This window comes from Grammomys surdaster, unplaced genomic scaffold (genome assembly GCF_004785775.1).
Source record: "Grammomys surdaster isolate TR1022 unplaced genomic scaffold, NIH_TR_1.0 136, whole genome shotgun sequence".
NCBI lineage: Eukaryota > Metazoa > Chordata > Mammalia > Rodentia > Muridae > Grammomys > Grammomys surdaster.
The window spans coordinates 14,747,057-14,771,269 of NW_021604594.1; the positions used below are offsets into that span (position 1 = coordinate 14,747,057).

The window sequence follows — 24,213 nt, forward strand, 5'->3', positions numbered from 1 at the left end:
TGTTGTTTTTCTTTTCATTTCAAGTTTATTAAAACTTTAGCAGTACAAATTATCCAGGTAGCAGATTATCAAAAGATCAACTCAATGAAGTCCACATTTAAAAAAAAAGGGGGGGGGGGAGGGGAGGGACACAAACATAAAACAACTCCAAAACAATGAAAACAACAAAAAAAAGGAAGGTTCAACAATAAGTCTTGAAAACTTAAAATTTGAGACAGGAAGGAAATAAGTGTACACAACTCACTCATCCACTTTTGTCTTCATCTGTTCCAGGGCTTGATTCATGATCACATTTTTTATTTTTGTCATGTACGTGGTCATTTTCTTGACCCTTTGATTTTTGGTTTTCTTTTTCCACTGGGGATCTGGTCTTCTCATCCTCTTGATTTTTTAACGTGGAGGACTTCACTTCATTGTCCTGACTGCTTTGCTTTGTTTTTGACACTGGACTTTGATCTCTATCAGCTTTTTTTTCCCTGTTATTATTCGAGCTATTATGATCACGACTTTTAGAGTACATTCTTTTCTCACCCTCAGAATTTTCTTTTCTGTGTGAACTCTTACTTTCTTGGCTTCTATATTTTTCTTTGTTTCTACTTTGACTTTCTTCTCTCTCTGAGCTCCGGGAATCCCGCCTTCTTCTCCTCCTGTCTTTACTTCTCGATCGTCCTGGTGTTCTTCGATCCCGGCTTCGTGACCTTCCTCTTCTCCTATACTCCTGTTCTCTGTATCTATGGTACTCCTTGCTTCTGCTGCGATCTCTGTCATGGCTTCTGGACCGCACTCTTCTGCTCCTGTCCCTACTTCTGCTCCGCTCCCTTGTTCTACTGTTGTAACTGTGTTTACTTTTAGTCACATCCCGTTCTCTACTCCTGGACTGTGCACGTCTATCCTTTTCTTTACTTTTGCTGTGATCATGTTCATTACTTTTTGATTCTACCTGCTTGGAGTTCTCTTTGCTTCTACTCCTTTCCTGATCTTTCCCTTTAGAATCCAACTGTTTTTCTTTTTCTTTAGTAGTCTCATGATCCCTTTCTTTACTTCTTGACCTCACCCGCTGCTTGTCTTCATGTCTACTGTGCTTTGAGTCTCGCTCCTTGCTCTTAGATCTCTCCTTGCTCTTGCTCCTACTCTTGGATTTGCCCCTTTTCTTCACTTTGTTTTTGTTATATTTATCATCTTTTTCTGAATTTCTTCTGATGTCTCTCTCTTTGCTTTCAGATTTATGGTCTTTAGCTTTCTTTTCCTTTTCTATTTTTCTATTTGGACTCTCAGACATGTGCCTATGATCTGTAATTTTTTTCTCTTTTACTCTAACTGGGCTCCTTTGATTTTCTTTTACTTCATTTAACTCACTCCTAAAAAGTAAAAGAAGAAAAGATATTTGGAAATATTATTAGGAAAAAACAGCATGTAAGTTATAATGCTACTGTGTTTTCTCCAAGGAATACAGAAATAAACTGGCTCCTAATAAAATCATTGTGCTCAACAGTAAAAAATATCACTAATTTTAAATAACAATTAAATCTTACTTATCCCCTTTGATCCATCTTTCACCGCTTGACACCCTCATTCTCTGAGCTCTCTGCATCTCTTGTCTCCAATGTGGAGGAGTCTCACTTCGTCTGAATCGATCCCTCGATCTGGATCTGGAAGGAGTTCGATAACGCTTAAGAAAATAAAAAGGGGAAAAAAGACCATATAAAAATTTAAAAGCAACACCATACCTAAGATACATACTTAATACTCTGTATATTACAAATTCCCAAGTTCTTATTTGAATGTTACATATACATCACTTTCCAAGGCAAACATCATGAGAAACAGAATAAAATCACAGAAGTCTTTTGTTAGACCAAAATTTACTCAGTTTTCAGATGGATGGCTAACCACTTTACTGAAGAAATACCAGTAAGTCAAAATTTAGAACTTTACATTCTACAAAGTTAAAGGGGAAAAAAGATGAGTGAATAATATAATCAAATAATTAAACCACAATAGAATGATTACAGAAGGAGAAATGGTGGTAAAACAATCAAAGAGCAATCTCAGTATTGGGAGTGTGATCACGTAAAATAATAAAAGCTAAAAATAAAAGAATGTCTATAAGCAGGCTGGAGAGATGGCTCAGTGGTTAAGAGCACTGACTGCACTTCTAGAGGTCCTGAGTTCAAATTCCAGCAACCACATGGTGGCTCACAACCATCTGTAATGAGATCTGATGCCTTCTTCTGGTGTGTCTGAAGACAGCTACAGTGTATTCATATATAACAAATAAATAAATCTTTAAAAAAAAAAAATGTCTATAAGCTACCTAAGCAAAGATGAAGCAAAACATGGAAGATACAAGAAAGCTCTGTATTGAAAATTCTGGGACAGAAACAGCATTATTTTAGAAATGACCATACTGATGAAATAAACAGATTTTTTTTTTGTGAGGGCTCAGTCTATGCTATTTTTTAATTTATCCTACAGTCAATACTATAGGACTAACATAATCAGACTTGCCCAATACCAAAAAGTGCTAGCTAAGATATCCGATTTAAGGACGTCTGCATGCTAAGCAAATACTCCCATCAGTGGAGCTTCATCTCCAGCCCAGATTTGCATTTTTTATTGACTGTGACTACTGTTAAATACAGCATATGCCCTTTCCACCTGTCAATCATGATCACTCAGACTATAAAACATGTAACTACTTTCATAACTACTTCTACTTGTGATGAATATTTCTTAGCTCTAATTTCTAAAAGAATCAATATTGATAAATATAACTTACATGAACAAAAGTTCTTTAGGGTCTATAATCATTTAAGGTTTAAGTTTAAATTTGTACTGACAGATTAAACAACAAAAACAAAAACCTTCTACCAAATACAAGTTTGGAAGCCATTCTAACTAGAGTCAGCATTGAGTGAAGATTTATAGATGCAGATACATGTCAGAGTAGTGGGGAGAGAAAAATGACAAAAGTTGACATAAATAAGTTGTGTAGAATGGAAAAGAAAGAGAATAAAAACAATTCTTGGCTCTAGAGAAAGAAGTACACAGGTGGTCACATGAATCACTGTGAGCAGCAGCCTAAACAGCTATGAGCTCGAAGAGTAAGTGATTATGCTGCACTCTCTTGATGGTAAGTTTGAGGTGCTCATTCATTAGTCAAACAAACTTTTAGTGTCAAGAGCAGATGGAGCTGTGAATTATCAGCCATCCATGGGAGTAAAAGAGCCTGTCCAAGGAGGAGTATGTGCAACTTAAAATGAACTAGAGTCCTGACATAGAGGTCATATACAGGATGCAAAATAGTAGTCTACGTTTAAGAGAGACTGGCTTAAGAGACAGAAAAAGATAAGATGAAACAATAAAGAGAATATTTTAAGGAGAGATACTAAGTAATGACTGACAGGATTCAATGGACTTTGTAACTTAGAATCAACCAGACTGGAAATGCTGTTTTCAGCAGACTGTAGAAAGTAGAACAACTGGGCAAGAAGCCAAGATCTATGATATAAAGTATAGCTAGCTAAGTTTCAAAAAAAAGCAAGCTTTGTAAAAAGTTATTTAAATTCTGATGGGAAAACTTAGGGGAAGAAGGAGGGAGGTAGGGAAGGAGGGAAGGAAACTACATCATTAATTTTTATTTAGTTCTTGGTAAGAATAGAGCTATGATGAGTAAAAAACTACCAAAAGTCAAAAGGCTTCAATACCCTTTATATCCTGATTTTATTTTAATGCTACTTATTTTTGAGACAGGTCTCATGCTAAGCCCAAGTTGGCCTGAAACTCATTATGTAGACTAGGCTGCCTTCAAACTCACAGCAATCCTCCTCCTTAGTCTCCTAAGGTATGAACCACCACACCCATCTCAATCCCATTTTAAACCATGTACATATATAATCTAAAAGATGTATAATTTAAAACATGCATATCCCCTGAGTTTTTAGTAACTTCAATACTAAAATGACATGTAAAAATATTTTTTAAAGCATTAAATTTCTTTCTCCTTGTAGTGCTGGAAAATCCTAAACTCAGAGACAGCACTTTGAACTCTTAAGAAAGACAAATAAAGTATTATTAACATTTCTGACAAAGAATCACCTACCCTTGGTCCTCTTCCTTTAATTTTCCTGCCAGACCTAGTAACTAAGAATCGTCGCTGGTATGAAGCAGGCTGGGAGTTAGGTGGATTACTAAAAGCAAGCAAAGGGAAAGTTTAAACATATTACTTCCATAAAGAGAAATCTTGAAACTATAGATTTACTGATCTAAATTAATACATTTAAATTCCTTTACATAATTAGAAGTTTTTAGCACAAAATGCTATTATCAGATCCCAGCTAGTATTACTGCCTATGGCTGTACCACCTTGAATGTGACTGATCTTGGAAAGAAATTATTGGTAAGGTGAAGCTGATTTGATAATGCTCAGGAAACCAAAATATAATAATAGTCCAAACAAGAGAAAGAAAAATGACAAAATGCTTTATCTACCATGAACAGTTGTGCATTAGTAAGAAAATTATGGACACATTAAACAATATATATTAGGCAGAGACAAGTTGGTATGAATTAGCCAAATACTACTCATATTATATATGAATCATGATATATCTCAAACGTGAAACTTTAAATTATACATAAAATCAGATCATTAGTAACATTAATATAAGTGATATTTGAAAAGTTTAACTTTAGTAGTCAAATCGTTTCTTTTACTCTTTGCTTTACACTCAGCAAACCAAAATCATTCCAATTTTAAAGATCTTTTATTTTCATGCTTTGCATAAGCAAAGCATGGCATATTTTTGTTGTACTATGATTATAAATTTTTCCATTTTATAACTATATTTCTCATCATGACTACAAAAGATTTTAAAATTTTAAAACTTTTCCCATACCATTTTTAAAAAGATTTATTATGTATAGTGTTTTGCCTGCATGCATGCCTGCAGGCCAGAAGAGGGCACCAGATCTCATTATAGATGGTTATGAGTCACCATGTGGTTGCTGGGAATTGAACTCAGGACCTCTGAGCCATCTCTCCAGCCCGCCATCTCAGTATTAAAATGACTCATAAAAAAAAAAAATAAAGTTGGGCTGGGCGGTGGTGGTGCACGCCTTTAATCCCAGCACTTGGGAGGCAGAGGCAGGCGGATTTCTGAGTTCGAGGCCAGCCTGGTCTACAGAGTGAGTTCCAGGACAGCCAAGGCTATACAGAGAAACCCTGTCTCAAAAAACCAAAAAATAAAATAAAGTTGGTAACATTAATAAACTTATTCATTTATTCAAAGTAACTGAACATCCCAAATTTCATTAGAGTATAAAGTCAGGTTTGGAGAGCAAGACTTTTATACAAATTTATAAAACAAGCTTCATTTTTCTTTTTTGGTGTTTCTATTTGTGAATGCACGTGTATGCAAATTCAGGTGCACTTATTTGTGAGGGCAGATCTGAGGTCAACCTTGGGTGTCATTCCTTAGGAGCCATTCAACTTGTTTTTTGAAACAGGATCTCTAACTGTCCTGGAGTTTACTGGGTAGGCTAAGCTCACTGATCAGAAAAGCCCAAGGGTTCACCCATCTTTACCTCCCCAGAACTGGGATCACAAGCATGCCACTGCACCCAGCTTTTTTTTTTTTTTTTAACGGAAATTTCAGCAATGAAACTACGGTTCTCATGCTTGGACAACTTGTAGGAGCTGAGCATCTCCTTAAGCCATAGGGTCCAGGGGAAAATACACACATTTTCGTATCACTCTGTTTTTCTTGTTTGGTTACTAGCTTCAGAGGACCTTTAATCATTAGGAATCTATTTCTAGTTCAGGTGGGATCTTGCACTCATATACATACACTCATGTGAACACATGTATACACCTATGTGTGCACACATACACAGAATTAACAAAACAACAAAATGAGTCTTTTTAAAAATTGTAGGAGCAACATACCAAAATACCATCTTGTTTTATTGGTCTAACATTATCTTGTTACTAATGCCATTTGGAATGGCACGTAATACATACTATTTACACTACAGAACTTATTTCCTCAAATTCCGCTGGTAAGTGAAGTTATTTTTTAGTAATTTATGTTATGTATTTAGCAAAAAAGGAGCTTTGCTACCATCTTTTTTTTCTTCCTAATTAAAAGGGTTTCTGATAAGATCACCAGTTTAATACTATCAAAAACAAATACAGTTCAAAAAGAAAAAAAGAAAACGAGTATGGTAATACATAACAGAGCTATAAAATACACACATTCACATACCACTCTCTTTCTCTTTCTCTCTCTCTGTTTTTCCTTTCCTTGTCATCGGCTTTAGGAGGACTTTTTCTCATTAGAAATCTATTTTCTGGTATAGGAGGGATCTCTTCTGGACGGACAGTAGACTGGGGCTGTGCATCAACATTTTCTGCTTCACTTTCACTGGATGGGCTTAACAGGTAAAATCAAAGTAAGTTACATTTGGCTTTTATGTACCTATCTAAAATTTCCAATTGTTAGTATTTCTTTTCTTTTTAAGTTATATTTAAAAAGAATGTGTGCATAAGCATCCATGCCATGGTATACATGAGAGGTCAGAGAACAATCTACAGGAATCATCTTTCCTCTTTCACTATCTCAGTCCAGTGTAAATTCAGGTCAATAGGTCTGATGGCTAGTGACTTTACATGCTGACTCATCTCATCAACCCAGCATTTCTTTAGTATCAAAATAATATAAATATATATCAACCTGTCCCTTTCAAAGATGTGATCATGTGGTAAAAATCTCCCTCCATTCCCCATAACCAACCAACCAACTCAACCAAACAAAAAAGACCATTTACTACCAAACTCAAAAAAATACTTTTCTATAAGATACATCTAAAATATGAAACTCTGTAGGTAACACATTCTGACAAATTTAAAACACAGGCTAGGGCTGGAGAGATGGCACAGTAGTGAAAAGCCCTGGCTACTTTTCCAGAGGACACAGGTTCAATAGGCAGCATCCACATGGCAGCTCACAATCATCTCTAATTCTAGTTCCAGGGGATCTGATGCCCTCTTCTGACCTCTGTGGGCAGAGAATGCAAGCACCTATGCACATACAAACAAAATTGTATACAAATATAAACTAAAGAAATTAGTTGCTTTTGAGGTAATAGTAATACTTAGTAATACTTAAGTTTAAGGTAATACTTAAGTTTTAATATAAACACATTTCAAACAAAAGTAGAAATAGTGACAGAATCATTTGCTCTCAATTCATATACTTCTACCAAAGCAAAAGAGAAAAAAGGGACCTATATGTACTGCTACAAAGCAAGGGACATAACTGTTGGTTTGCTGTAATTCAAATCTATCTCACACATCTCTAAAATAAAAAAAAAATCCAAACCTAGAATGATGTTGTGCACCTGCAATCATTGCTACTTGGATGTGGTATAACAGTTTCCTCTGAGATAAAAATGCTCTATCCTGCAGGAAGCTAATTAAGCAGGAAAGTAACCAAGTCAAAACCAAGTCAGTTTCAGGAAGTCCCTGAAACTGACAAGGCTAAGTATCTAGCTGCAAATGCAGAGTCAAACTACAAAGACTCTTAGACAAGACAAACTGCAAATGACTCTCAGACCAGACCAGCTGCCTAGAAGCAGAAACTGACCAAGGTGCCTGGAAGAGGTTTAGATCAATTCTGGCACCTGGAAAGGACATGAGCCAACCTGTTGGACTCCCTGTTAGATGTGCAGTGTGCTTCAGGTTCCTGGCTTTAGAAGTTGTCACCTATGCTGGGGTGGGCTTTTGGTGATATGACTGTCTGAGTAATTTCTGCTCTTACGAGTAACCCAATAAAACTCATTGGTTCACCAAGTTGCACTTGGGTATATCTATACTTTATTCTGTCATGGATTCCTATCTGGGGCAAGTAGACATGTTTGTTGAAAAGTTCCATCACACAACAGAGGATGAGGCAGAAAAACTATGAATTTGAGGCAGCCTGAAGAAGTGGGAATGCCTCAATGAAACCAAACTAAAAGCCCTGTAACATAAAACCAAAAGCATCACTTCACTGGGAGAACATAAAATTAACTAAGAGCAACTTCTGTTTCATGATCTCATGCCACTGTTATAAACGTTCTATTTTAATGCTCTTGCATAACTGATTTAAAAGAAAAACACCTTTATAGACAACACTAGTATTAAAGACCTTTTCTTGCTTTTCTTTCGCTTCTTCTTCTCCTTCTTATGCTTTCGGGAATTTTTCCTATGTTTCTTTTTCCTTTTTCTGGATTTTTCTTCAGAAGCGCTTTCAGAATCAGAAGACTCAGAGGAGGACTGAGAATCACTTGAGCTATCTGAGTCACTGGATGATGATGACGATGATGACTTATGCCTTTTCTTTTCTTCTTTCTTAACTTTAAAAACGAAAGATTCTACTCAGTAATTTCAGGCAAACTTAGGAGGTTAAAATTTAACTTTTTCTATAAATTTTTGTTAAGTCCAGTATTAGATATTTTGTTCATTTAGTCATCTCAACTAAAGAGAGAGCAAAAGAGTTAGGACTTGGGGTTAGAACCCATATTTCCAGATTCATGAGCCAGAATTCTATTAAGCCAAATAATTTCTGAAAATAAGCAAGCTCCAAATTCTAAACCACGTTAATTTTAAGAAACATTTGAACAGAATTTTTTTTAAAGATTTATTTATTTATTTTATATGAGTACACTGTAGCTGTCTTCAGATACACCAGAACAGGGCATCAGATCCCATTACAGATGGTTGTGAGCCACTATGTGGTTGCTGGGATTTGAACTCAGGACCTCTGGAAGAGTAGCCAATGCTCTTAACCACTGAGCCATCTCTCTAGCCCTGAACAGAAAATTTTTAAGCAAAGAGTAACATCTTAGATTCCCCAGCTTCTAGTATTATAATTTTCCATTTCTTCTCCCTTATCATAGCTGAAGGTAAAAACAAACAAATAAAGAAACACGAAAAACCTAAACAAACAAAAAACAAAATACATTACTGTGTTAACACAGGAAGGAATATTTCATTGGTACTAAGCTTCAACTTCCATGACTGAGTACACATTCCTCTAGTGATTAGAAACACAGCTTAAAGCACAATCTCATAATCAGAAGTAATTTATCAATAATAACTATGTTTAAAAGTCTCTACAAAGGACTGAAGAGTTGGCTTGGTGGTTAAAAGCACTAGCTGTTCTTCCAGAGGCCATGAGTCAACTTCCAGCAAACCACACAGTGGCTCACAAACCATCCATAACAGGATCTGATGTCTTCTGGCATGCAGGCATACATGCAGATAAAGTACTCATACATAAATATATAAATCTTTTTTTAAAAAATCTCCACAAAAAAAGTCTCAAGTTGAAATTTTAATTTGAGTTAAGGAATCAATTTTTTTCTTTTGGTCTCACTCTGTAGACCAGGCTGGCCGCAAATTTGGATATCTGCCTGCCTCTGCTTCCTGAGTACTGGGATTAAAGGTGTGTGCCACTAAACCTAACATGGCAATCAATTTCTTAAATATTATTTTGTTATTACCATCATGTGCTATGATGTGTGTGCCATGGTTAGGGGACAATTTTGTAGAGTTCCACTTTTAGGTAGGTTCAGGGACTAAACTAAGGTCATCAAACTTACATGGCAAGTGTATTTACCCACTGAGCCATCTTCTCAGCTTAGGAAATAATTTTTTTTAAAGTGTTTTGAAACTTGGGATGCTTTAAGGAACATATTAACAGAAGTAAAATTATCACACATAGGGCATATGAATTTTTCAAAAGGTAGAACCTGACCCATTTAAAGCTGTTCTAACTCAAACCAGAATGGATTTGAAAATATTTATTTGGGCCAAAAATGGGTCAACATGGATATACAGAAAGAGTAATTTCAAATAAAATAAATAAGCAAACAATAAATAACACTTAAATCCATCCAATCATTATGGTATTAATAAATTAAAACATAAATAAGCCATTCCGCCTTTCCTACATATGATTTTTATCAATAAACCAAGGGACGCTGCTTCTTATCTGAAGAGTTCCAGCAATAAGTAACAAAGGCACTACTATTGGAGTGTCCTTTGGAAACTCTTAAGGAGGCACTGAATGAACACCAATTGCAGAGCAGAGAAAAACCAGACAGCCCTGTGTGACTCCTAGTCTCAAAAGGGGGTTGGGGTGGGGGGCAGACACTGGGGGAATAAAACAAACTAAGGCAGCCCATGCCTACAGAGTCACGGTCCTCTAGATCACTAACAGATCAAATATAAAGTTCTTGGGGCATAATAAAGCTCTGTATAGAAATCATGAAATCTCCAAAAGGCTACTGTTACACCAGCCATGCTATTTCCTGTCCTGTATCTTCTTTCTTAAAACTTAGTCAACTTTTGAGTGGATGAAACCTATATTGTCTCATGAATCCAATTATTAATCTGAATCTAAGACCATTACAGCTGTTAAAACATTAAAACAGAGTGGGTACGCAGACACAAAAACTGAAAAATCTACTTATATATATTTTTAATAACCAAAGGGTGGGAGATATTAAACTTTTAAAGATGTTTTTAAAAGAAAATTAATTTGCAATGAATATAAGTCAAAGAAATACCAGATATATTATGTTTTCTAAGCAAAATGAAAATAATAATATGTCTATCAAAGTAATTTGACTTTGTCAAATACCTTATTCCATAATTAAGAAACTTTGATTCACCAACTCCTACTTTTATTCTGCACTGGGATTCTTTCTCACACACACACACACACACAAAGGCATACAGCAGTTGATTTTGTTTATTCCAGAGTGTGTGTGAACACTTGACACAGTGCACATGCTAGTTAAAAGCTCATTCTTCCTACCAAGTGTATGAAATATATCTTAAATGACCTTATACATTACTTTTGAAGAAAACCAGAAAGAGACTGAGATTTTTTTTTTTTTTTTTTTTTTTTTTGGTTTTTCGAGACAGGGTTTCTCTTTGTAGCCCTGGCTGTCCTGGAACTCACTCTGTAGACCAGGCTAGCCTCGAACTCTCGAACTCAGAAATCCGCCTGCCTCTGCCTCCCAAGTGCTGGGATTAAAGGCGTGCGCCACCACCGCCCGGCTTTGTTTTTTACAGTAATGGAATTTGTTCAATTTTCAGACACTAACTATAAAAAGTATAATTTTCTTTTCTTTTTTAAAGATTTATTTATTTATTTTATGCATATGAGTACACCACCATTGCTCTCTTCAGACACACCAGAAGAGGGCACCAGACCCCATCACGGATGGTTGTGAGCCACCATGTGGTTGCTGGGAATTGAACTCAGGACCTCTAGAAGAGCAGTCAGTGCTCTTAACCGCTGAGCCATCTCTCCAGTCCTATTTTCTTATTGTATACTGTACTTATGGTATATTGTCTATGACTTCTGAAGAACCATAAATGAGGCTGTGCTGTGACATAGACACATACACGCAGGAGCACACGCAATGTAGAAAAACTGACAGCAGAGAATACATCTAAATCCACAAAACCTCATGCTTACAATCTAGCCTTATCCAAGCAAGAGTCCCCTTAACTGTGCACTGGTTCTTACCCTTAGACTTCGGAATGAGCTCTCCACAACTGAGTATCCGAACCTCAGCAAATGGTTTGCTAGCAGCATCTGTTTTCTGGTTTTCAATCTCTCTCACAACTTCCTGACCAGAGATCACTTGCCCAAAAACAACATGATGCCTAAAATGTCAAGTAAAGATTACTATATAAAAGATTCTTACTTTAATACAACAAAGTAAAGTATGTTATAAGACAGTAAAATACATCGTCTTACCCATCTAAATGAGGAGTTGGTTTCGTTGTTCTTTCGGAAGTCATCAGATCAAAGAATAAAAACAGAAAAACAAAGTTAGCTTCTATAAAAAGAAAAGAATGCATTGAAAATAAGAAATCACGTCCTACCCTTACATAGCAGAACCTCATGAGTGCAAAGGGTTTCCCACACAAGTTTTTAAAAAGCTTGTTCCGAATATAAAAGCCATACCTTTTATCCACTTGTATTTATACTTGTAACTAGGTTTTTATTAAATATTCCTGGTTATATGATGTTGTTGCATTGACACTGCCAAATTTGCCAAATCATTCTACTGACTTATGGGTTTAACAATGGTGCTTTTCACCCTAACTTTTTAAACAGTTGAAGTGGAGGGTTTTACAGAAATTGAGAGAGGTGGGAACAGTCAGTCTGATAGCTCTGAGATGTATTTGTTGAACCTGAATAGCAACAGTCCACTTAGTTTCATATATTTTAAAAATTAACTGCCAACATTTAATTATAGGTACTTCTGCATGAAAATCCAAATTCCAGACCTGTCTGGAATATCTGAAAATATGTGGAATAAGTGACCAGTATTTAGTGCTCCTGTTTTTTTCAACATAGGTTTTAATAGCTGAGATTCCATGGTCCAACAGGCTTATTTATGTTATTCAACTTCTCTAGGCTTTTGAGCTTGTTATCTGTGATATTGAATAAAATTTTATGTTGAAGAAAAGTTGAATTAAACTGGGTCAACTCCAAAGAAGACCATAATGGTACATGTCCTGGGGAAACTAAGATGGGGTTCAAGGAGCCTGGTCAGGAGACTTTTAAAACAAACTCACCTGAATCTAAAGAAAGCACTTACTGTTTAATGCATTTTTTTTTTTTTTTGCAAGCACCCCTTGCCCCTTTTATTCTCAAGGTCAACCTTAAAACTATGTAGTTAGAAGCCTAGTATTTGGCTATGTAGAGACATACTGGTACATAAAATCTCTCACAGCTAGATGAAGTATTTGGTGTACAAGCTTGAGTTTGATCCCTAGAATTCACTTAGAAAGCTGGGTACAGTAGAGGATATAGTACCCAATGTGGTGGATGGATTCTCAAGTTTGTTCTCTGAAATGGAAATGCCTTAGGCTACCTATTACTTTTTCAGCAAGCTCTATCACCTAAGACTTTTAATAATCATTCTACAGTACCCTCAGTAATTGTTTCACCTCTCCTATAACTTTATAGTCTCTCTCTTATGAAGGCAATGGGGAAGGTTAGCAGGGATATTTGAGACTTTAAATACATACATAAAGAACTGAGAGCCATTTGTATCCTTCCCTCTGTTGGCCATTGATAAGAGAAACTCTTTGTTGTGTTTAACAGCAAAACTTTCATCTATATATAAAGAGAAGAAAATATTCAGTTATATTAGAAGTATAAGCTCCAAGACACTTATTTTCCAAGGCTGGAGAGCTGGCTCAGTGGATAAGAGGCTTGCTGTACAAACATGAAGACTCATATAGAAAACCATGTTGACCATTGCACACTTGTAACCTCAGTGCTGTGGGAGGCAGTAATAGAAAAACTGCTAGGACTTGTTGGCTGATAGCTTGGCTTGGGGGTTCAGTGACAGACCCTGTCTCAAAGGAATAAGGCTCACACATGTGCATACACATCACACTCACAAAAATTCATTTTCCATTCTTGTACACAATGGATATTTTCCTGTCTTTTTTGAGACAGGGTCTTGCCATTAAACTAAGTTGGCCTCCAAATCCCTCCTGAACCTCCCCAGTGCTGGCATTACAGAGCATTGCTACCATGCCTGGCTGCATGTGTTCTTTACTGTCAAACACAGCATAAATGACAAAGTCAGTTTATGAAGGAAAGAAGAATCTATGATGAGCCAACTTTTACTGCTGTAATTTTAGATTTATCTCTAATTTTTCCTCCCTGGTGTGAGAGACTGAACTCAGGGCCCCATGCATGCTATCAAGCACTCAATCTTTGAGTCTAAAATACTTAAAAATTTTTGCCTACCATGAACAATGCCCTGGATTTGATCCCAGCACTGTACTAAAAATAAATAGCAACACTATAAAAGTCCATAAGTATTTCCTTTCATTTTATCCCTGTCATTCATGAGCATAGAGAGATAAACATCATAGTCTAGACTCATTAACTTAACCTCCATCAGGGCATTATTTACTTCAATGATAAGAACTTTTCTTCTAATCTTTAATTAGAGTGAGAAAAAGGTATGAGAAATTTGAAACAATATTCTCTTGAATACTAAAAGTAAAATATAAAAACCACTAAGTTATTTCTATATTCATATGCTTATAGTTGTATGAAAACTCAAGTTCCAGACCTACTGTAATTTATAATGAAATGAGTAAAAAATACTAAAAAACAAATGTAAAAACTTTACCTTCAAAGAATCCTCCATAAATAGATTCTCCTCCTCTTCCATTCCCTAGTTATGAAAAATACTCTTAGAATTCAAGATAGTAAACTCAGTCAAATACTTCTAATCAAGCATGTATACAAATGATTCTGCATCAATAACACTCAAAGAAACATAACAAATTATAAAAAGGTAATTGGTTTAAATTTCTTCAATAACAAGAGGACTGACTCTTGTAAACTGTCCTCTGATCTCCACTTCCCTGTTCAACACACACTACCCAAAACCTTTATGCTTAACAAAAGATATAAATATCTTGTCTTTTATGGGACTCAAAGTCTCACCTTCACTGAAGTCACCACCCTGAACCATGAAATCCTTGACAACTCTATGAAAGAGACAGCTCTTATAATGTAATGGCTTCTGAGTTGATTTTCCTGTCCCTTTTTCACCTGGAGAAAGAAACAGTCATAGATCAATGAAAAGAAAAAACTGAAGTATTAGTAAAGCCCATATTTTTCTAGAGAACACAGATATCAATTTCAGAAAAAATCTTATTACAACTAGTATTTATTTTTAATTGATTAATTAACTTGGATTTTTTTTGAACCCAAGTCTATCTATGTAACTCAAGCTGCCATTACACTCACAATCCACATCTCAGCTTTCCAAGGGTTGGGACTACAGGCAAGTCACACTTCGCATGTGGCTCAGAATGGTCTTGAATGCATGCTCTTGCCTCAGCCTAAATTTTGACATTGTATGTCTTCACCCCAACATAAGGCTCACAGCTAGTATTTCTAGGAATTAGGACAATTGAAAATGCAAACAAACCTGTACAAAGGCAACGAAAGTTCTCACACGTTTTGGGACATACATCGGAAAATAATTCAAAGACAACTCTTCCAGCTGAAAAAGAAGGTAATTGCTTTAAATTTCTTGACTATAATTTTATGTTCTAGTATAAAAATTAATTAGAAACAATAATATTCTTACCAGGTTGATTATTAATGGCAATGTCAAAAAAACATCGAGGACGCTGGACCTTTATTCCCATGGTTCCAACACTTCAATCTGTGAGTGTAATATGGTAATTTTAGGCTAGCCAACTAAAATGGCTAAGACTTTCTATTAATGTCTAAAAGCAAAATCTACTGCACATAAACTACAAATGTTATATTTATTTTACATTTGTTTCCTTGGGGTAATTCATGATTCTTGGAGATTAGACTATACTTTGAGGAAAACAGAAAAGACTTTAAAGATTAAGGCATAGTAATTACTGGGCAGGAGTTATGCTAATTTTCTTTATTATTCCAATTTTAATAAATGTGCTAAAAAGAACAGTCATTATCATATAATAAATTTCTATTTTACCAACCAAAATCAGATTGCTACCCCATACAGAATACTGTATTAAGTCTGTAAAACTAGAGAACAAAACATGTACATTACCTTTAAGTTGGGGGAAACAATAAAAACCAAAAACCCACCAAGAATGACTGAGCCAATCGTTTTGCTCCTAGGAAAGAAAAATGAGAGCTCTGATTAAAATGCAAGATATTAAAGAAAAATACTCAAGTTTCCAAACAAAACCAAAAATAAATATGAAGAAAAGGATGAGGTTTTGTTTCTGAGGCAAAATCTCACTATGTATTTCTGGCTAACTTTGTACTCACTATGCAGCCTAGGATGGCCTACAATTTGTAGCAATCCTCCTGCCTCAGACTCCTGAATGCTGGAAGGACAGGTGTATATTAAAATACTACACCTGACATGTAAGGTGAGTATTTTAATGATATTAATATAAGGTAGATAGAATTCTGGTCAAAAGCATATTCAATTTTACATGAGGTTACTTCTGGTCATGAGCAACTAGCAGCTTATGACTATGACTATGACAGGCACAAATGTGTGAAATACTATGTAGGTAGCTTTATTTACATAGCAGGTACCTTTTACTTGACATTTTTTGTAAATCACTTATTTTAAGGATTTATAATGTCTAATTATAATATTGATAGAATAATGATACAATAAGGTGAACAGCTGATAAAACAAAACTGAGGAGTATTAAATAACAGCCAAACAGACTACAAAAATAACCATCTCATTTGCTCAGAGAGACTGAAATACACATGCTTTTATTTAAACTATCACACCTAAATTACTAAGGTGCCTTAGCAAACAGCCTGTGATATGTTACACAGGTAAGAAACACCCTGAAAGGTCTATATTCTTCACTCTGAGTCTTCCTTTTTGTATCTTGTCTTTCTTTCTCTCTGTCCTTTTTTTTTTTTGGCGGGCGGTGGGGGGGGGAGGTGCTGGCCTCACACATGGTACTTGTGTTCTACCACTGAGTTATTATACCCTTGCATAGCTTAGCTGAAATTTTGAGACAATTATAGATTTACATTGTTACAGAAAATAACTGAAAGATAGACATGGTGGTGCACCTCTTTAGTCCAAACACTGGGGAACTAAAGTCAGGGTAACAGTGATATTCTGTCTTAAAACAAAACAAAACCTACTATGCCCATACCTTTAATCCCAGCACTTGAGAAACAAAAGCATGTGGATCTAGAGGCTATCCTAGTCTATCTACATAAAGAGTTGCAGGAGGCAGAGCTACATTAATAGAGACCCTGTCTCAAAACAGAACAATCAAACAAACCCTAATGAACAATGGTGACACAAAAGATGACTTATATACTACGTCTCTAAAGCTACTAAACGGGACCAGCAAGGTGGTACAGCAGTTAAGAACAATTAGCTGCTCTTCAAGAAAACCAAAGTTTGAGTCCCAGGACCCAATGATCTCTCACAGCCACCTGTAACTCCAGTTCCAGGGTATCTAACGTCCTCTTGTGACCTTTGTAGACACTGTACACACATGAACACACATACATGCAGGCAAAACACCCCCACAAAAAGATAATCATTTTTAAAATGATTATAAGCAAAATTACTAAGATGCCATTACAAATTATTACTAGAGACTTAATAATTGCTAGTTACAAATAGAACACATTTTCTCTGCATTTATGACTCTTACCTATTACTGAATAATATCTAAAATCCGAAACCATAAGACAAACATCAATATCTCATTTTTTCCAAGAAAAACAGGATTACCAAGATTACATTACTAAGATATAGAAAATTTAATTCAAAGAAAAATTAAGTCCATAAAATTTTCAAGAAAAAAGCCATACAAACCTGTATTCCCAGCATTCCAGAGAGTCATCTTCTAAAACATATAGCAAGACTCATTTCAGGAGGGAAAAAAATTAGTCACCAGTTGTCTCAGAATATAATCAAATCTTTTGGGATTAATTATCTGTGAATATTTGTTTGCCACAAATTCATTTAGCCTGAACAAGTTAATAGCTAATATCACAAAACCCAGATTTGAATTTTTTTGAGCAATAATTACATCTGGCTCAGTGCCCCATTCTGTACAGTGATCAGCATATGCTGCTCCCATTATCATGACGGAAAACACATTCTAGTTTGACCTTGTTTCCATTACTGCTTATGAACTGTAACCACTACCATCTATTTGATGTTATAAACTCAATTTACCCATTTGACTTCCTCAGAAATGAGTGATACTGAATTGCTTTCTTCATATTAGAACTACTTTTTTTGAGACAGGGTCTTTCAATGTAGCTCAGGCTAAACTTCGACTTTCCATCCTCCTGCTTCCAGCTCCTTAAGTACTATGATTACGAGAGTACATCATGTTTGGCACAAAATACTTTTAAAATAAGAAATAAAGCTAATAAGCTCACACACACACACACACACACACACACACACACACAAAACCCTAACAACTAAATCTTAACAACTATAACTTTTATTATTTTTATTTCATTCTACTTTCTATGAATGATTAGAATCTTGTTTTAAATGTTTACTAATGACTTTGCATGTTAACAATAAACAGTAATATTTATAAACATAAAATGCTAAATTTATTCAAATATTTCAGAAACATCAGTGAGAGATCAGAAATTCATTTTGCAGTTTCATATGTAAAATGATTTCCATATTCACCCTAATGGATCTTTAAGATGCCGGGGGAAAGGGTAAGTATACAGGCAGCTAATTATTAAATGGAGTATTTGTAATTAGATAGTAGTGTAGTGACTTTATCATACTAAAGAGTAGAGTCAGCAATACACCGAGTCTCAACACTTAAAGGAATAGAAAGTGGATTCCTTAAAATGATTAGGATGACAACCAACACTTTCCTTCTATGCTCCTTCTAATTCCTCTGGCTATGTGTCCCGTAAGAGTCAGTTCAGCCATAGTACTTTAGAAACTTGTCTCTCCAGGCTGAATTTATATTCTCCAGGTGAATTTATTCACCTCCCTGGGTGAAAATTATAAACTCATCTATAATTTCCACCAGCCAAAATCTTTCTGGCTTTTCTGTTTTTGTTTTCTTAAACAAAAAACCAAAAAACCAAGGTCTTCTACAGTTGTCAAAGATGGCCCTAAACACAACCTATGTTCCAGGCAGGCCATGAACTTAACATCCTCCTGTCTCAGTTTTTCAATATTTGGAATTATAGGCCTGTGTCACAAGTCCCTTCTAAAACTTTGTTTTCTAAACTAAGCACAGTGCCACCCCCAGGGACTTCATCATCAAATAGAAAGAATGCTAGTTAATGCAAATATGTCTGGAAGCAGTCAGTGTTCCGTTGTTGGCTTTTATTTTTTGTTTTCATTTTTTTTAAAGATAGTTTTATGTAACCTGGGTTCCCATCTAACTTACTATGTAGCTTGAGAATGACATTAAACTCCCAATCCTCTTGTGTCCACCTCCTAACTGCTGGGGTGACTAGTGTGTACAAAAACACCCAGATAGAACTTGTGTTTCCTATTATAACCTGGGCTGTTTCTCCCTTCTATGTATGCTTTTCACATGAGATACTGTTATTATTGACTCTCCTGAAAGATGACATGTTCTTATCAGATAGGCTTATTTTTAAAAATTCAGTATTTGTTGTTGCTGTTTTGAAACAGGGTTTTTTATGTAGTCCTGGCTATCCTGGAAACTGGGCTGGCCTAGAACAAAGAGATCCACAAGTCTCTGCTGGATTAAAGGAGTATAATAGCACATCCAGCATCTGATCTGATAGGTTTATTGACAAGTAACAGCTTTTGTATAGGACTCAAGTAAGTTAAACTAACTAAAGCTATACTGGATCTCTAAATCACCTTTTTTATATGTATTTTGCTTTTTTGAATTATGGTACTTCATAAACAAAAAATATATTCCTTTTTAAAAAAAGATTTATTTTATGTATATGAGTGCTCTATCTGTATGTACACTTACACGCCCGAAGAGGGCATCAAATCTCACTACAGATGGTTGTGAGACAACATGTGGTTGCTAGGAATTGTACTCAGGACCTCTGGAAGAGGAGTCAGTGTCTTAACCTCCAAGCCATCTCTCCAGCCCCTACTATCTCTTTTCTTTTCAGTTATTTCACTTTCAAAAGCGATATAATTGAGGAAGTGCAAATATTCCTTATTACCAATAAAGGAATTCCAACATGTTCTATAAGCCCTTAATTGCATAAAACATTACATTTAAAATGGTATACTCAAACTGCTATCTCCATTGTTTGACAATCTAAAAAGAGAAATGTTAAATATGGTATGATACATAAAAATAAAACATCATTCCTGGAAAAAATTCTGGATATCAACATATCCATGTTTCATGTTTTTAAAGTCAAATTTAAAATTTGTTTACTAAATGTTTCACTAAAAACTTGAACAAATTTTTAACTGTAGTATCTTTAGAAGGTTGTCTTATTCATCTACAGTATATATGGATTAAGGTATTTGTGAAAATATGTACACGGACTGGTGAGTTGACTCAGCCATAAGGGTCACTTGTCCCTCTTGCTGAGGTTCAATTCCCAGAACCCACACAGCGGTGCACAATCATCCATAACTCTAGTCCCAGGGAATCTGACGTACTTACTCTTCTGACCTCCCAGGACACCAGGCACACATGTGCTACACATATATACATGTAGATAAACACTCAATTCACACAAAAAATTCTAAAAAAGAAATATATGTGCATATAAACATAAAACCAATATCCTAACTGTTGATTAGTGCTACACTGGTAAGCAGTTTTCAGAAAGATTAACATCTAATAATACAAGTATCATTATTTTGTATTTTCCACATTACCCTGAAATTTTTTTACATTTATTTTTTAGTGGGGGCATGGCATATGTAATGCACATGTGTGTAGGTGAGAGGACAACTTAGAAGAATTGATTTTCTCCTTCTCCTATGTGGCTTCCAGGGAGAGAATTCAGATTCTCAGACTTAGTGGTAAGTGCTTTTACCTGCTGAGTCACTTTGCAACCTTCTGTATTACTTCTACTATTACTCCCAAGGAAGAGGAAGTTTGGAATACAATGAAAAGGGAAACTTTGTCACATTTGGATTTAAAAAAAAAAAATTAATTAAAAAAAGTTGAGAATTCCATACATGAGTATTATTATATTTAAACTGCTTCTAACACTCCCTCTCCTGCATCCCCCCAAAAGTCCTCTTAAATTCATGACCTCTGCTTTACACACACACACACACACACACACACACACACACACACAACCTACTGGGCCCATTTAATGTACATATGTGCATGTGTTTTAGGACTACCTGGGACTGGATAACCTATCAGGGTCTCATCTCTAAAGAGAACTTAAAATTCTTCCCATTCTCAGCAGTCATCAACTGACAATAACTCTTCATCTAGGGTTAGGGTCTTCTGAAATTTTCCCAATCCATACTGGCATGTCAATTGATGTTTGTCATTTTAAGCAAGTCTTGAGAGATTTGTTTTGTATTCATCTTCCCTGTCAGGTCTAGAAGACACTTTTTTGAAGTTTAGATATTAATTGTCCCACAAAGGCGTATGTTAAGGTTTGGTTGCCAGTCTTTGGCACTACTGGTAGACAGTGGATCTTTCAGGAGATGGGGACTAATGGAATCAAGTTGACTCACTGAAGGTGAGTCCTTGAAGGTAGTATTGGGACAGCCCCCCTCCCTCCATCCTCTGCTTCCTGGACTCCACAAGAAGACATTTTGCTCTATTGTATGCTCCCTACCATGTAATGCCTTGTCACAGGATCCAAAGGAACAGGCCAACCACGGACTAAGACCTCTCAAACTGGCCAAAAATGTATCCCTCCTTAAAAATTACCTGCTAGGGAAGCATTTTAACATTCAAACTCGCTTCATCAGCTTACCCTAAAGTATGCACATAGATCAGGTAAGAAAGGAAAACTAATTAGAAACATTTGCATACATTTACAAATGTATGCACTCCTGATGAATTAAGTAAAAACAAGCCAACATTTTGAGTTGTCAGGAAAAGACACCTAAGCTCTTCCAAATAGAACCTCTTTCTTTAATGCTTTTGATATATACAAACTACTGGTGGTATACACAAACTGAGCTGGTGAAACACAACACTTAACAGGTATTCTGAGAATTTAGAAATTAGTTTGTGGTCCAGTGATCTAGCCTTGCCTCACAGTTGTGAGGTCTTGAATCCACACACAAACACAAGTGGAGAACAAGGGCTAGGAATACAGCTCAGTGGTAGAGTACTTGCCCTGACAACGCCAACGACTAGAACAAAGCAGAAAAAGTTCCCTATCAGTAAAACATAAAGGGCCAATTATAGCAGTCTTCTCTGAATATTTGCAGTACTGCCTGCAAATCTCAAGGTCCAAATTTTGGCCTATAGAAATAAAAATACAATTTTTGTGAAAAATACACACACACCCCAACCTACTTAGGGAGCAAGCAGGACAATCCAATCAATTGAATGAAGCTTAAAGAAACTGTTAATCAATTAGCTTCTTTTAAACAGAGAATGTAAACTCTTACATGACTAATTACACTCCATTTTTATTAAAATTAAAGAGTGAGGGTCCCTAAGAAGGTGTTTTTGTCTCTTCACGTTGTTGTTCAGGCTGGCCTTGATTGGTGACCCTTTCTCCTCAGCCTGGGAGTTATAGATATTGTGACACTAGATCAGGAGTTTCACTTTAAGGTATGTTAAAATAAATAAATAAATAAATAAATAAATAAATAAATAAGCAGCCATTCTAAGTATCTGTGCAGTTCCTGGACTTGATGGCAATCTTTAAAAACTTATAAGAAAACGTTTACTCGAACTGCCCAGTATCAGTTACAAAATAGCAATTACTACTCATCATATTCTTTATACAACGGGAGTGACACGAACACAAATATGTACTTTGTCCTTTCTGGATTTAGCTTCTGAAAGTTAATACGGAACCTCCAAATTTTCAAAACATTCTATTATTTCTTAAACGTACCGGTGATCAAAAACAAACATACAAAAAAAGAGTCTTGTGGCGCAAGGAATGTACTCATGCTAAGAAATCAAACTGAGTGCACAAGGTGGTGCTTTCATAAGGTTTCCCAAAACAATTAGACATCGTTGCCGGCTAAGGCTGACTTTGTTCGACATCAGAGTAAATACGGAACAAATCAGTACTGTTCTCCTAAAGGTGAACGGGATTCAGAAACCATCTTCTCCTAAACAGAATCCTCCTCCTCAAAGGCCCGGCCGCTTCCAGTTGCTCAGGAACATGGGAAAACTTCTAGAGACCTAAGGTTAACATTTCGCGCTTGAGTTTTAGAAGTACCCTTATCATCAAGGGCCTGTGTCACTTAGGCATGCACGACAGCCGCTGTCCTACCAGAGGAAAAGGTCGGAGGAGAGCTCCGTGTCGATTTTATTCCCGGTGATTCTGGCTCTGCGCCCGTCCGTCCCTAACCCTAATCTGACAGGCCCTCGCGCTGCGCCTCCCCCTTCCCCAACCAAACGTCCCACCTACCACGCAGCAGCGCTCCGTCTCACGGTTTGGAAGCATCCAAAACGAACCTAGCTCCCGGGAGCCGAGGCCGCCGTCGCTGCCGCCATATTACAGCTTGTGCGGCAAAATGCGTCAGGGAGGAGGTGTGCGCCGAGCGGGGAGGGCGGGGGCTGGAGAGAAAGAGCGGCTTCCTGCGCCCTGGGGCTCGGCTGCAAGCCGCCCGACCACCACGGTGCCACAGGCCGCGCCGCCGGTCCCCGGGGCCAACTCTCCGAGCCCGAGCAGCCTAGAGACCTCGACGGAAAGACGGTTACCTCGGCCCAGCCGCTCGCCGCGGCTCCGCCCCTCGCTCTGGGCCCTTCCCGCTCTTGTACCCAAGGTCCGTAGAAAATGACGCCACGCCGACAGACGCCTTCGCGTCCCTCACCTGCACCGCCACGGGCTTCTCTTCTCCAGGCCCGGTCCTGTAAAGCGCTTCAAATCTACCGCCGTCAGGAAAGGCGCTAAAGCCTACTAACCGCCTCCCTCCCCCACAGCCCAGTCCAGGCGTGGAGGGAAACGTGTCGCGCCGGAAGTACGTCAGGATGGGTGACGGCGTCTCCCGGCGTTCCCTGGCTGACGTCAGCATCTTCTTGAGCTTGTAGCTTTCTGCCTTCTAAATACATCGCTTATTTTTCTGAGAGTTGATTGGATCGGTGTGTATCTGTCAGAATGTCACAGCGCTCTCGAAATGAAGCGCATCACTGTATAAACGTTGACATGCTCTGTCAAGGTATTTAGAGAGATGTTCTGCCTCCAAGGAACTTCCAATATTCACCTTCAGCAAACGCTCAAAAACTAGTAACAAAGATGAACTACTTTCGCGGCGTGGTAGCGCATGCCTTTAATCCAGTACTCGGGGATTTATATTTTATTGAGTCAGAGTCTTACTATATACCCCTGACTGGCTTGGAGCTCTTTACGTAGATCAGGCCGATTTCAAACTCTTAAGAGATTACCCTGCCTCTGCCTCTTATCCCAAATGCTGGGATTAAAGTTGTGCATCACCATGCCTGGTCCTATTTTTATATGGTTGTGTTTGTGCCTGTGTATATATGCACTATATGTGTAT

The 24,213-nt window shown here is 36.9% G+C and overlaps 1 protein-coding gene across 2 annotated transcripts; it reads right to left on the minus strand.

Annotated features, from left to right (window-relative positions):
- Ppig (peptidylprolyl isomerase G) lies at positions 1–23,648 on the minus strand. 2 transcript variants are annotated; one of them, XM_028763012.1, is made up of 14 exons: positions 23,530–23,648; positions 15,658–15,724; positions 15,199–15,276; positions 15,037–15,111; positions 14,547–14,654; positions 14,227–14,271; positions 13,103–13,190; positions 11,820–11,849; positions 11,586–11,725; positions 8,190–8,397; positions 6,267–6,434; positions 4,103–4,190; positions 1,533–1,669; positions 1–1,358 (listed from the first exon to the last, which is right to left on the minus strand). In XM_028763012.1, exons 3-14 carry the CDS (start codon positions 15,257–15,259, stop codon positions 245–247), a joined length of 2,262 nt encoding a protein of 753 aa, XP_028618845.1. In that variant the 5' UTR covers positions 15,260–15,276; positions 15,658–15,724; positions 23,530–23,648; the 3' UTR covers positions 1–244. The 2 variants fall into 2 exon arrangements, with proteins under 2 accessions (XP_028618845.1, XP_028618846.1); XM_028763013.1 differs by lacking the exon at positions 23,530–23,648 and adding an exon at positions 23,124–23,212.
- Positions 23,649–24,213: the final 565 nt, after the last annotated feature.